This window comes from Schistocerca gregaria, chromosome 4, assembly GCF_023897955.1.
Source record: "Schistocerca gregaria isolate iqSchGreg1 chromosome 4, iqSchGreg1.2, whole genome shotgun sequence".
Taxonomy (NCBI): domain Eukaryota; kingdom Metazoa; phylum Arthropoda; class Insecta; order Orthoptera; family Acrididae; genus Schistocerca; species Schistocerca gregaria.
The window spans coordinates 37,386,629-37,401,787 of record NC_064923.1 but is presented as its reverse complement, the minus strand read 5'-3'; the positions used below and the strand labels follow the sequence as shown (position 1 = coordinate 37,401,787).

The window sequence follows — 15,159 nt, the reverse complement described above, 5'->3', positions numbered from 1 at the left end:
CTCCAGTGCTCCAGCCAGAGGTATAATGTAATCTATTCGATATAAAAAAAACGGAGCTGTAATGATTGGTCCTGAATGCAAAACAAATAAAGCGCTAAAACATCTTTTCTCTAAGTCAATAATTTTCTTTATCAAAATTGATTATTATTGCTTATGTTTTCAATTCACTTGTTGTCGCGCTTCAAGTGCTACTCTAACCCAACAAATGCAAAGCCTATTACATAAAACTTGCGATTGTTTACTACGTTATAATAACTGCAGAGGCTGTACGGCATCAGCTACAAGACCAGTATTCCTGACAATAAGAATACCACGATATTCTCCGTGTTCTTCAGTCTTTATGGTGAAAGCCACACAAAGCTTTCTCTAAGAGCTTTAGTAACCAACAGAAGCTATCGCTTATTCTGAGTGGCATTGTGGGACGTACTACGCACAAAATATTGGGTATGAGACGCCCTCCAATTAACAACGTACCTCTCAGGCAAAACTGATTTTCAACACCATTTGTGCGAACACTGAGCCCTAATGTATCGTAACTGACCGCTTTAGTCTAAGTCGTACAACGATCCGTCGGGTACGCACAGCTGCCAGGGGCGCAGAGCATGTTGTCACCACGCGGGCTGAGTGTGACTGACTCGACTGCTCATTTCTCCTCAGGGAGCGCGCGGCGTCCTGTCGCGGCCACAAACGGAAACAATAGGAGGCGCGCGCGGGCCACCCAACTGAGCCGCACTCACCGTTGTGATGACGAACGCAGTGAAACAGATGACGAGCGTGCTGGCGAGGAACTGCACTAGAATTGACGCACTCAGGATAGACTCCATCTCGTCCACCGACCTGGAACGCAAACAACAGGGCTGTCTGTGAAGGGATAAGGATGAGGCAGTTTCTGTTGGACAACACAAGGAAGTATTTATTGAGTAAAGGAACTGTTAGAACTGAGCTACTTAAAACGTTATGTTACGCGGGAAGTTTTGTACATTAGTCTCCCCAAGGGAAGTGTTGCGGCTTTTCTACCAAGAGCTACTACTTTAGCAGAACTTGTATGTGTGGATTAAAAACATCGGAAAGAAGACAATGGGTCCTCTGTTAAGGGCTGATGACGTCTATCCGCACGGTAAACACCACGGGTAATCATGGAGCATCTGATTAACGTCGTAAAGACAACTGCAGAATTGTAGCAATGGAAGAGCAGAATGGCCTATCGTGATCCTCCTTCACGGTGGAAACACTACACTACTCTAGGACAATGATACAAGCTAAAGAATATTCACCCTACTGTCATGGAACAATTGTTTCCCTTACTCAGCAGCACACGGTTGATAACCCAATGTCTTCGGGGGCGCGCAATCTCTTTTGTTTAAAGAGTTTAGTCCCTTTACGGTCCTGGTCTCTTTTACTATGTTGTATGTTTTACTATGTTATGGAGAATGTAAACATCGAAATGGATCTTAAATTTACAAAGAAATTCTGAAAATTTTGTTGTGAAGGATGTGAACGATAACTGTTTACAACGTTCCACAATGGTGCAGAGCAAGTCGAAACGCGCACTTGTGGTGTATGAAGCACGGGTTTGTGTGACCTGTATTACTTACTGTATGTACATTTACTACAACAGTCGTTTAGGGTTCTGTATAAGACATTAATGAAATCAGTTTGTATGTTCTTTTTAATTTGTTCCCTTTTCCTTTTGCTTCTTTTAACGTTGCTTATCTTGTGTTGTAATTACTTCGTGTGCACATATTCAGTGTAATGTGTTACGCCAAATCAGTAAAAATTTTTATTGTGTAAAGTTATTTTCATGTATCTATGGCAGTTCGTTGTAATTTTAGCAGCTTCTGTCCGTTGGGAAAATTAATATCTCTGAATAATGTTACGAGAAAACAGTTGAGTAGCGACGATGAGCTGTGTTGCGGTGCGACTAAGAGTGAAGCTGAACAGAATGACTGAAACAGACTGGCAGTCAACTGTCAGAGTTCTGGTCTGGTCTGGTATGCTCAAATCTGTATTGGCATATGTGAGAGGACACAGCTCGTGAAAGGTTTAACTTTGATGAAGTGAAAAATAAACGGGTGTACTGCGCTACGATGTTCGCATATGGCTCTGAGCACTATGGGACTTAACTTCTGAGGTCATCAGTCCCCTAGAACTTAGAACTACTTAACCCTAACTAACCTAAGGGCATCACACACATCCATGCCCGAGGCAGGATTCGAACCTGCGACCGTAGCGATCGCGCGGTTCCAGACTGTAGCGCCTAGAACCGCTTGGCCACTCTGGCCGGCGCGCTTCGATGTTGATGGTCGGCGGCCGTCCACTGTCGTTTCTGGAAATCCCCATTGTTGAAATTAAATTCGGTTGGTTGGTCTTGTCCTGATCTGCTTTTTTACCAGTGAGGTTTACGTATGATGTATTCTGACGGACCGTTGACCGGCGAGACAGAGGTGCGTCAGCACCAGAGACCTTGCAGCAGTCGCTTCAAGGTAGGGAGCTGCCGAACGTACATCTCTGCCATCACAGTGTCGAGTGTCAACCGACATTTCATTGCCGCAGGGCATCGATGCAAACACACTTCTGTAGACGAAAATTATCAAAGTGTGTTACATCGGTTTCAGTCAGTTTTGAATTTACTTTTTATCAGTTGTCTTTCATTAACAGTGAAATTAAAATAAAATTTGTGCTTCTAAGAGCTATTACAATGTGAGAACTTTATGTAGTTGTGACACGAGCTGTGCTGAGGACAGTAGTCCTCTATTCCTTTGTTAACTAGTGGTAACAGGGACACTGTAATTTAATTAACGATACTTTAAAGACACTGGGGATGAAGATTGAACAATTCTGTACGATTGATACTGTCAACTCACATTATTGTAGGTGCTCGTGAAGCAGTACAGGCATTTATAACCAGTTAACAACGACTTGAAGTAGAAACTGTTTATAGATGCGTCAGTTCAAGACAGGTAAACATTCTTTCCTCACTGCTGATCTTAACTTTATTCCAATCAGAGACGATTTATTTTTTCGTTGATTGCACTGCTTAATAATTAAGGTGTCACACCAAGGACATTCTGAATTCTGACAGATCTAAATTGTTAACAACACGCGTCAAATCTTCTAGTTTTGTGACTGACATTTTCATATAACAAAGTTGCAAAGTTATTTATTGTTACAGCAGCTCCTGGTAAGTAAAATTTATGGATATTTTATTTGTTTACATGTCTCATTTATATGTATTTATTTTGTTTGTAATTCAATTGTGCTTTTGTTGCGTATCTGAGGTCTCACTCAATCTTTCTTAGAGATAAAAGGTATCTGCCAGGTAATATCAGAGAAACATTACTTCATGATAGAGACAGTTGGCCAAGGGTTTGGTTAAAATATACAGGTGTGTGGATGTTTAATCACAACAGCTTACGAGATCTTTCGTGAAGGTTCTGATACAGATCCTTCACGTGCCAAGTGAAGTGAGGCAGTCTCAAAGTTTACAAGCTAGTTGAGAAGAGAGACGCATCAGCTTCAACTTTTCACTAAACAGTCTGCTCAGTGCAGTAGCGGTAGCCGGTCAGAGCTAGGAGCGCCTTAAAGTCGCCTACAAAGGCCACCTCAGTCGCAGTAGTCTCTGGTACAACAAGTAGGTGGTCGTATTCTGATACGCCGTCATCGAGGCGAACGGTTGCTCGAAACATGAACCATACAACGGACACAGTATCAACGGAATAGTCTCAAGCTTGGGGAACGTTTATCTGGGCTTCAGTGAGACCGATGGTGGAAACCGAAAACAGTACGTTAGCCGCGGTCTTCGTAAACTCCTACCAGGCCACCTGCAACCCCCGTGTTTGATGTCTCCCCCGACTGTGGTGGAATTTTACATTTGTCTAACTGTCTCTGTTACAAGGCCAGAATCGTGCTAGAGAGCTTCGAGCAGCGAGACGGTGAACTCGCGTAGATGACTCGGCCATTCATTTAGCCTGATCTGAACCCGATGGAGCATAGACACCCGGAGTCACATTCCTCCGGAAACTTGTCAAAGACTCGTCGATTCACGCCACAAAGAGGCGCTGCAAAAGCGGACAAACACACTGTTAGGCATATGGCACAATGTTTGCCTCATCCGTGATGCATACTCGAATGAAGAATGTAGCACTCCGTTTTAATACGTATTCGCAGTTGCTACGGTAAATCATCTATAAGTAATAATGATGACGACAACGACGATGACTGATGACGGTGATCGATAAGCTAGACAGAAATCGTATACTACCTGAGCATTTACTTCAGTTCTGCTAGTCTTTCTCCTTCGTCCCTCTTTGTCTACCCCCCTCACTACCCATTTCCTTCTCCCCCCCCCCCCCTCTGTCAACCTCCTCCGCCCTCTGCTTTCTGTCCATCACCCTACTGTTTAACCTCTACATAAACGATCTCCCAGCCACACACACAACACAACGATGGCAATCTACGCAGATGACACAGCCATCCTCGCCCAAGATTGGAAACAATCAAACATCACGTCACGCTTACAGACCGCACTCAGAGTGGCTGAGCTTTGGTTAGAGAAATGGCGTGTCAGAGTAAACGTCGACAAGTGCGAAGCCGTTCTGTTCACAAGAAGACCGAAGCAACTGCGCAAACACCGATACTGCAGACCAATAAGTCTACATGCACGCCCAATACGTTTCCGCGAGAAAGCCAAATACCTCGGTGTCTGGCTGGACCGGAAATTACTCTGGGGGGACCACATACAACACATGACCAACAGAGTAAGCGCGAGGCTCAAACAGCTCTACCCTCTGCTCAACAGGCGTAGCACGCTGAACAGAAGGATGTCGAGGTCCACCTGTCTGGGGATAACGCTGCGCCCACAGGACTGCGCCGTCTGCGGATCATACAAAACAAAGTAGTCAAAATCATAAGCAATGCTCCAACGCGGACCTTCACCGGGAATACCGACTTGAGACTCTCACGGAGGTAATCCACTAACTCACCACAAGACTATACAGAAACTCCAGACATTCGCAGAACCCGTGTATTCTGAATCTGGGGAACTACGACCGCAACCATAGATGGAAACATAAAAGACCAAGACTTGTAAGGACCTAACATCTATGGCCAAGTTCACGCAAACACAACGGTACAGGTGAGCCCCCCTGTGAATCAGCCACCATTACTGGATATCCAGTCGGAACACACTTGCCGAATTACTGGCACCACGAAGGGAAACCGTACCGTACACTACATGCAGACAAGCTCCACCCCCCCCCCCACCCCCCCACACACAGAGATGATCTATGGCTGATCTCCCACTAATATATAACGATCCTGATTGTTCTAGGAATGCAGCGGCTGCAGCAAACTCGGATACATCGCCATCGCATGCCACGGTAATGATTCATGATACCCATACTAACAAACCCAACCTTACATGAACTGACGCAGCTTCGCAGCTAGTAAGCCACTATTGCTCTTACTACCCATCCCACTGTCGCAGAGGTTCTTTTCCCACGGCACGAGCCTTGGCACTTTTTTCATATTGCTACCCTCATTCGCGTTTCGTCCACTATCTGTCACCTGATGGACCGTGTTAATGCTTAGTCTTACCCAGATGCACGGATAACATCACAGCGCAGCACCCTGTGATTCACCTATTAGATAACTAACAGGTTGACGGAGGTGATAGTAGAACTTTTGGTTTGGTCACCACGATGTTGTGGGCGTGAGGGGCCCCATCTCTATTTGTCCATCTCCCCTGCCCCCCCTCACTACCCATTTCCTTATATCCTTCCCCCCTCCCTCCAGTCTCCGTCCACCTCCTCCCCCCCCTCTCCCACTCTCTGTCCATCTCCTCCTGTCCCTCGCTCTGTGCGTGCGTCTCCTCCTTCCCTCATTTTCTTCACCTGTCTATCGTACAATGATATAATTTTGTATGTCCTTTCAGCAGCGTATGTGGATACTGCCTGGTAAACGTGTTGCGAAAAGAGTTAGTAGCAAAGTAGCAATAAATGTAAATATCGTGATGTCATGGCTAATGCTACAGTTCTACTGTATGAACAGCAAAACTGTAGTAACCGATAAATTTTCTTGAAACTCCTGCCAGATCGAAACTGTGTGCCGAACCGAAACTCGGGTCCATAGTTCGATTTTAATCTGCAAGGAAGACTCATATCAGCGCTCTCTCTACCAAAGAGTGAAAATTTCATTCCCGATAAGCCTTTTTCCTTTCATAACTTTGTGGGGGTTCTTAGCGAGAAATGTTGAAACTCTGCGTAAAATTTGTTGCAAGTCACAAAGTTCTCTCGCTATCAAATACTGGGTAATGGGCTTAGGAGCTATACATTATGCAACGTGTACATTATGCGAAAAAATGTGGAATCACAGAATAAACATATTAAAGATCGTGTAAGAATTATTACTTTGAATTGCATCAAGCTGAACGTATCATGTAAGAAAAGCAAAGTCAAATAGCTAACAGCTTTTTTTAAAAAAGACTAAATATTTTTCCTGATTCGCATAATATTCTTCAAAGCAATTATTATCTTGTACCAAACACTTTCTAAAGTAGCCTATGTTCTTCTCCAGCAGTCGAACTATCTCCTTCCAAAATTTTATCGAACTTTTTGTGTGTACGCTTTTACGATTGTAGGAGTTATTCTTTTGTTCGTTGGTAATGTTATTTGTTGTTACCGTTATTTGTAGTTACCGTTATTCGCTGTTTCCGTTATTCATTGTGTGGTACTGAACGATGTCAGTGGGAAGTTCGTCGAAAGTTTTAACTGAAAAATATTGAGGTTGTTCTTTTGTCCAGGGGATTGCCATACGAGGGCAGCCAAGAGAAGTGGTTTGCGCGTTACGCGCCTACTTTGAGAATGAAAAAGTTAATGGTGGTCTGCTGTTCTCCGTTACCAAAGTGATCAGCAGCACTGCTGCAACTTTGAATATAAACAAAAACACTGTTGTGAAGATTCGCGAGGAAATGTTCGACAAAGAAAAAAAAAAATCTGAAGAACCATCGAAAATTAACAGCACAGGGAAAATCTTCGTCGGGATAAGCGAATTACCAATATCGATTGGTCTGCAGAGGAAGCGATTCGTCGTCATTTATATGAATATTGTCGCAGTAACGAACATCCGGCGCTCAGGAAATTACCGGTAACACTTAAAGAATCAGAACTTTTTCAAGGCAGTCGCATATCCTTGTCCAGCGTTTTCCACAGCCGTGGCTTTCACTAAGGATATTTCTGTGGCCTTGAGCTGTTGATGAGGAGGGAGGAGATAGCTGCTGATCTTCAAGTTACATCCGTAGCATAAATACCGACGAAGTGGTGTGGCTTGACGAAACGTGGGTCAATTCTGGTGACGTTGTCAAGCAGAGTTGGACAGACGACACAGGCAAAGGAACAAAGGCAACGCCTTCTTTATGCAGGCACCTCGCAAAGTTTTCTCCCAAACAGTCTCATACTTTTTAAATCAACGAAAACAGGAAATCGTCACGAAGAAATGATCATGTTAAGTTTACAAAATTGTTCGAGGATTTACTAAATCTTGGAAAACAGTCAACAATCCCATTAGATAATGCTCCTTACCATTGAGATGTTGTTGACAAGGCACCTAGCATGCCAAACCGAAAGGAGGACTCATAGGCTTCAGCGTCATGACTTCGGTGTAAGTAATGACCATAAGAACGTAGAGCTTACGAAATACATCTCTCTTCATAATTCATAAGCCAAAGTTCGCTCTATACGAAATCCCCGAACGGACAAAAACAAAAACAAAACAAAACAAAAATCTCCAATCGTTGAGATACCACCTTACCACCGCCATTTGAAATCAGCAGACTTGATATGAGCCCAAATTAAAGATTACGTTTCCACGAATAATAATAAATTGATACTCTCTGCAGTTGAAGCATTCCCGAGAGAAGGTGTCAGGAACGTAACTTATGAAGACTGGAAGAAAGCCGCCAAACATACTCAGAGAGTCATGGAAAGTGAGTGGCAGAATGAAACTCTTTTAAAACATTCAGTGGATGAGATGATAATTTCACTAACTGAAAACAGTGACAGTAATACTGACTCTACAAAAACCGTCATAGCAGCGAGAGCAACATCAAAGGAGTTTCTCGGTTATTCCCGTACAAATGGGGCGCAGGCGGGTCCAGCTACTTGTTCGGCTCGCACAGTTTACATCTGTAGGTACCTAATTACAAAATTATACCGCCGTAAGTTTAGAAATTTTAATAAGAAGGGCTCAAAAGCAACTAATTTCAAAGGAAGTTCGTCTCAGGAATTTAATACGTAGCACACTAAATAAATATTAGTTTACAATATGACTGCTGTAATCAGAGGCCCTATTATTGGTATTGCTTTTGTTCTTTCTGAACAGTAGAAGTTTTCCACCGTGATACACACTATTAATCTTATTTTTTGTTCTGTTAGGATTAAGTAGGAGGATCAGAAAAGTTACTAACAGTTTCATTACAATACGACAGCGATCTCTTTCTCGTGTCGAAACTGAACGAGTGCCCGACTAGTAACTAACGCGCTAGCGGCACATTCTGAGTCATATTTAAGTTACCTCGCATTAAAGATCTCCGACAGAGGTCTCGTTTCGAACATAAGAAAATACGATGCATTCTTAAGATTTCATTCGCATAATGTATTCAACTAACTTCAATAAAAGATAAGTTTCCCTTATATCGAAAATTCGGGAACATCCTCAGAAAATGAAGTTTCATGAACTGCCTTCATATCACATTAATAATTTGATGCTCCATTTAAAACTAAAATAAAAACGCAGTGTATCTCTTTCAGGACAGATTTATGATGTGAATAGTTTGCCTGTTTGAGCGAGATAAATGAAATGTAAGATCGTGCGTGTCTTCAGTGGCGGATGTGGCAACTTTGTTCCGAGCCGCCACGTGCTCCCGCCAAAGGATCAGTCCTAACGTGACCTTGTACCCTGAGCTACGTGTCGTGGATATATTTGCAGCTACATTCAGTGCTAACTTGAACAGTACCTGCAAAGTGGCTGATACAGGTAGTAGTGAAGAAGCAATAAATTTAAAACATTATACCTGAAGCGAATATGAATAGCGGAAATACAGCAAGTGATGAACTTCTTTCCTTTCAACATTAATCGGGAGGGGAGGGTGGGGGGAAGGGAGCAAGGGACGAGTGTCAGCTAGATAAAGTTTCAAAGTTTCATGAACATTTAAAATTATGTATAAAGTCTGTTGCAAGTGCTCTCGTTCTCAAACACTGCATAAATGAAATCTGTGTATTCGTGTGTCGTGGCCTACACTTCCTTTTCGCCCCCACCTCTTTGGTAGGTAGGTAGTTCTTACCCCCACAGCAATTCTTTCCAGACGATAACTGATACGTGTACGAAGTTTGGTCGAAATTGGCCTAGCGGTTTCGGAGAAGATACAGAACATACATTCATTTTCACAATATACAGATGAATATCTTTTTTTTCGTAATTCGATTTTGATGAAATACAGTCTTTAAAGTAACACTAGTAGTTCTGGAGATTAGCGTGTTTAGACAGAGAGACAAGAAAGTTTCAGTAAAACTTTAAATCGTAATATCTTTTTTCCGTGATCCGATTTTGATGCCTAAAACTGTGTTCAAGTTACCTGCGGAAACCCCATGAAAATTGATGATTGTTGTAGTAGTCTCGGACATTGAGTTCGAAGACAGACAGACAAGACAGTTTAACAGGTTTATTATTAGTATAGCCGCCCCCAATTCCCCCCCCCCCCCCCCCCCCCTCTTGGCGTTGCTGGGGAGGTCCCAAAGAAAGCTGGTGTTTACAGATGTGAAAATTACCAAACTATCAGTTTAATAAGTGACGGTTGCAAAATACTAACGCGAATTATGTACAGACGAATAGAAAAACTAGTAGAAGCTGACCTCGGGAAGATCAGTTTGGATTCCGTAGAAATATTGGAACACGTGAGGCAATGCTAACCCTACGACTTATCTTAGAAGCTAGATTAAGGAAAGGTAAACCTACGTTTCTAGCATTTGTAGACTTAGAGAAAGATTTTGACAATGTTGACTGGAATACTCTCTTTTAAATTCTTAAGGTGGCAGGGGTAAAATACAAGGAGCTAAAGGCTATTTACAATTTGTACAGAAACTGGACGGCAGTTATAATTTTTTTTATTTACTATTAAAAACAGTCTTGATCACGAATTATTTATCAAGGTGACCGGTTTCGACCACTACTGTGGTCTTCTTCAGAATATTGAGTAGGAACCTCTTTCTGTTGGAGAATCACTCCAACAGTAGTGGTCGAAAACGATCACCTTGATAAATAAATCGTGGTCAGCACTGTTTTTAATAGTAAATATTTGTAAGACATTGATCACTGCCTTTCCCGTAATGTATTCAAAAGTAATGCAGTTATAAGTGTCGAGGGACATCAAAGGGAAGCAGTGGTTGGGAAGGGAGTGAGACAAGGTTGTAGCCTCTCCCCGATATTATTCAATCTGTATATTGAGCAAGCAGTGAAGGAAACAAAAGAAAAATTCGGCGTAGGTATTAAAATGCATGGAGAAGAAATAAAAATTTTAAGCTTCGTCTATGACATTGTAATTCTGTCAGAGACAGCAAAGGACTTGGAAGAGCAATTGAACGGAATGGACAGTGTCTTGAAAGGAGGATATAAGATGAACATCGACAAAAGCAAAACGAGGATAATGGAGTATAGTCGAATTAAGTTGGGTGATGCTGAGGGAATCAGATTAGTGGTAAAGGAGTTTTGCTATTTGGGGAGCAATATAACTGATGATGGTCGAAGTAGAGATGATATAAATGTAGACTGGCAATGGCAATGGCAAGGAAGGGGTTTCTGAAGAAGAGAAATTTGTTAACATCGAGTATGGGTTTAGGTGTGAGGAAGTCTTTCCTGAAGGTATTGGCATGGAGTGTTGCCATGTATGGAAGTAAAACGTGGACGATAAATAGTTTAGAGAAAAAGAGAATAGAAGCTTTCGAAATGTGGTGCTACAGAAGAATGCTGAAGATTAGACGGGTTGATCACATAACTAATGAGGAGGTATTGAATAGAATTGGGGAGGAGTTTGTGGCACAACTTGACCAGAAGAAGGGATCGGTTGGTAGGGCATATTCTGACGCATCAAGGGATCATTAATTTAGTATCGGAGGGCAGCATGGAGGGTAAAAATCGTAGAGCGAGGCCAAGAGATGAATACACTAAGCAGATTCAGAAGGATGTAGGTTGCACTAGGTACTGGGAGATGAAGAAGGTTGCACAGGATAGAGTAGCATGGAGAGCTGCATCAAACTAGTCTCAGGACTGAAGAGCTCAAGAAACAACATATAAGTAAGATACAGTTATCCACGAAATACGCAACTTTATAACTTCCTGGTGGAAGATGATGCATTCTAACAGCCTCTCGTGGGTCCTTTGGGCTTTCGTCTTGTCATATTCGTTTGGAAGTTTCAGCGGCAGCTTGTGCACTGTCTCCGATCTGCTGAGGGGCCTCCCCCGTTTTTCGAGGCCTTCGTCGTCGTCGCCGCCGCCGTCAGCGCCTTCCGCGATGGAGAGGAAGTCGATGTTGAGAACCTTGAGCTGCGAGGACAGGTAGATGATGAGCGTGACGTAGAAGGTGTCGAGCGTGCTGGTGGACAGGTAGAGCAGCATGAGCCAGTAGCAGACGCCCGCGTACGCCAGCTGGTAGGCGGGCGTCCCCACCGGCTGCCCGCGCGGCCACCACAGCAGCATCGCCAGGTTGCGGCCCAGCAGCGGGTCCAGCGTCTCGTTCGCTGTAAAGGGTCACAAGCCGTGTACCTCTCCCTCTCACTAGCGCAGTCTGAACATTGAGCAGTAAGGAAGAAAATTGTCTTAGGACAACAAATAATAACTCTGAGGTTTGTCAGTGACATTGCAATGCTGTCACAGACAGCAAAGGACCTGGAAGAGCAGTTGAACGGAATGGGCAGTGTCTTGAAATGAGGATATAAGATGAACATCAACAGAAGCAAAACAAGGATAATGGACTGTAGTCGAATTAAATCAGATGATGCTGAAGCAATTAGATTAGGAAACGAGTCACTTAAAGCAGAACATGAGTTCTGGTATATGGATAGTAAAATAACTGATGATGGCTGAAGAAAGGAGGAGTATAAAATATAGACTGGCAATAGCAAGAAAAGCGTTTCCGAAGAAGAGAAATTTGTTAAATCGAATATAGACATATGTGACAGGAAGTGTTTTCTGAAAGTACTTGTGTGGCGTGTAGACCTATGTGGATGTGATACATGGACGATAAGCAGTTTACACAAGAAGAGAATAGAAGCTTTTGAAATGTGGTATTACAGATGAATTCTGAAGATTAAATGGCTAGATCACATAACTAATGTGGAGGTATTGAATAGAATTGGGGAGAAGAGGACATTTGTGGCACAACTTGACTAAATGAAGCGAAGTTGACAGGGTACATTTGGTATCTCACCACGTAGTTGCAGTACGAAGATGGTAAAGAAATGGTAGCCAAACTGATTATAGACACATTAAAAAAAGTTTTGCATCGCCTCAGTTTCGAGAGTTCCGGAACCTTTACAGAAAATTGGAACAGAGATCAACATAAACATCATTTCCGCCCTTTTTATTGCTCATGAAAACCACACATTGTATGTTGTACCACCGTACAGCGAGACCTTCACACGTGGTGGTCGAGACTACTGCACACCGATACCTCTAATACCTAGTAGCACGTCCTCTATGATTGATGCATGCCTGCATTCGTCGTAGCATTAGATTGGGTTAGATTAGATTCAGTTTTAGTTCCATAGAACCAAAAGATGAGATGATTCTCGTGTGTGTGTACCAGGTCAGAAAATACAACATATAAACATAAAACATTTGAATATAACACTGACTACCCTGATCATTTGTCAGGAGACAGTCGAAATAGGTTAATACAGTGCAGTAAACTGGAACAGCTAATATTTACATAATTAACATGCTGTCAGAATAAACCACTGTTACGGACTATTAATAAATTTATCATACACAAAATACCTGATCTTGACTGTTGTGACCAAATGTTGTCAAAACTGAAATCTAACTGACATTTTTACGTACGCTGACTTAAAAGTCTCTGTTAAGATTTTCATCTATGGAGTAGAAGGAGCTGTGTATCAAAAGCCTTCCAAATTCTGTTTAAACCGTGCTTTCTCTGAAACCAAGTTTTTAATGGTTGCTGGCAGGTTATTGAAAATGTGTGTTCGTGAATATTTGACCCCTTTTAGGACCAAGGTAAGTGATTTTAGGTCTTTATGTAGATTGGTATTATTCCTTGTACTGACACTATGTATTGAGCTATTGGTTGGAAATTACATTAAGGAATAAATATACTGAGAAGCAGTAGTTTCGATACAAAGTCCCTTGAACAGGTTTCTACAACGTTTTTCTGAATTTACACGCTTTTGCACCATAAAGACTTTCGCTCAGTTTGAGGAGTTGCCCCAGAATATGATCCCATATGACATAATAGAATGAAAGTAAGCAAAGTATGCAAGTTTTTTTATTTATATCCCCTAAATCTGACACCATCATCACGGCAAATACAGACTCGTCTTGGCATTTAAGCAATTATGTGGTTTGCCCTTCCCAACTGAATTTATTATCACGTTGTGGTCCCAGAAATTTAACATCGTCAACCTCTTCAATCTGCATGTCTTCTTATGTTATACTCATGCTGCAAGGAAATCTCTTACAGGTTCTGAACGGCATGTAGTGGGTCTTCTCAAAGTTTAATGACAGTGAATTAACTTTAAACCACTTATTAATGTCAGGGAAACTTGATGAGCAGCTATTTCTAAATCTGTACTTGACTTGCTACTTACTGTAATGTTTGTATCATCTGCAAAACCAACTTACCATCTAGCAATGGAATAGATGAGAGATCATTAATGTACACCAGAAAATCAATGGACCCAAGATCGCACCTCGAGAAACACCAAATGTAATTAATTGCCAGTCAGATGAAGACTGGCTGCTTACTGGGCAGGTATTTTGCAACGACAGCCTTTGTTTCCTGTTAGATAGATGTTGTTGTTGTTGTTGCCTTCAGTCCTGAGACTGGTTTGATGAAGCTCTCCGTGCTACTCTATCCTGTGCAAGCTTCTTCATCTCCCAATACGTACGGCAGTCTACATCCTTCTGAATCTGTTTAGTGTATTCATCTCTTGGTCTCCCTCTACGATTTTTACCCTCCACGCTGCCCTCCAATACTATATTGGTGAGCCCGCATCTCGTGGTCGAGCTGTAGCGTTCTCGCTTCCTACGCCCGGGTTCCTGGGATCGATTCCCGGCGGGGTCAGGGATTTTCTCTACCTCGTGATGGCTGGGCGTTGTGTGATGTCCCTAGGTTAGTTACGTTTAAGTAGTTCTAAGTTCTAGGGGACTGATGACCATAGATGTTAAGTCCCATAGTGCTCAGAGCCATTTGAACCATTTTTGTACCTATATTGGTGATCCCTTGATGCCTCAGAACATGTCCTACCAACTGATCCCTTCTTCTTATCAAGTTGTGCCACAAACTCCTCTTCTCCCCAATCCTATTCAATATTTCCTCATTAATTACGCGATCTGCCCATCTAATCTTCAGCATTCTTCTGTAACACCACATTTCAAAGGCTTCTATTCTCTTCTTGTCCAAACTATTTATCCTCCATGTTTCACTTCCACACATGGCTATACTCCATACAAATACTTCCAGAAACGACTTCCTTACATTTACATCTATACTCCATGTTAACAAATTTATCTTCTTCAGAAACGCTTTCATTGCCATTGCCAGTCTACATTTTATATCCTCTCTACTTCGACCATCATCAGTTACTTTGCTCCCCAAATAGCAAAACTCATTTAATACTTTAAGTGTCTCATTTCCTAATCTAATTCCCTCAGCGTCGCCCGACTTAATTCGACTACATTCCATTATTCTCGTTTTGCTTTTTTGATGTTCATCTTGTATCCTCCCTTCAAGACACTGTCCATTCCGTTCAACTGCTCTTCCAAGTCCTTTGCTGTTTCTGACAGAATTACAATGTAATCGGCGAACCTTAAAGTTTTTGTTTCTTCTCCGTGGATTTTAATACCTACTCCTAATTTTTCTTTTGTTTCCTTTAC

General features: G+C 42.3%; 1 protein-coding gene across 1 annotated transcript in view; it reads right to left on the bottom strand.

Moving 5' to 3' along the window:
- Positions 1-15,159, bottom strand: part of LOC126266738 (odorant receptor Or2-like) — a 210,960-nt gene that overhangs the window by 106,404 nt on the left and 89,397 nt on the right. Inside the window, exons 4-6 of the mRNA XM_049971223.1 lie at positions 11,504-11,786; positions 11,375-11,425; positions 738-837 (exon numbers count right to left, since the gene is read on the bottom strand). Of these exons, the coding sequence (XP_049827180.1) occupies positions 738-837; positions 11,375-11,425; positions 11,504-11,786 (434 nt within the window). The remainder of the gene's footprint in view (positions 1-737; positions 838-11,374; positions 11,426-11,503; positions 11,787-15,159) is intronic.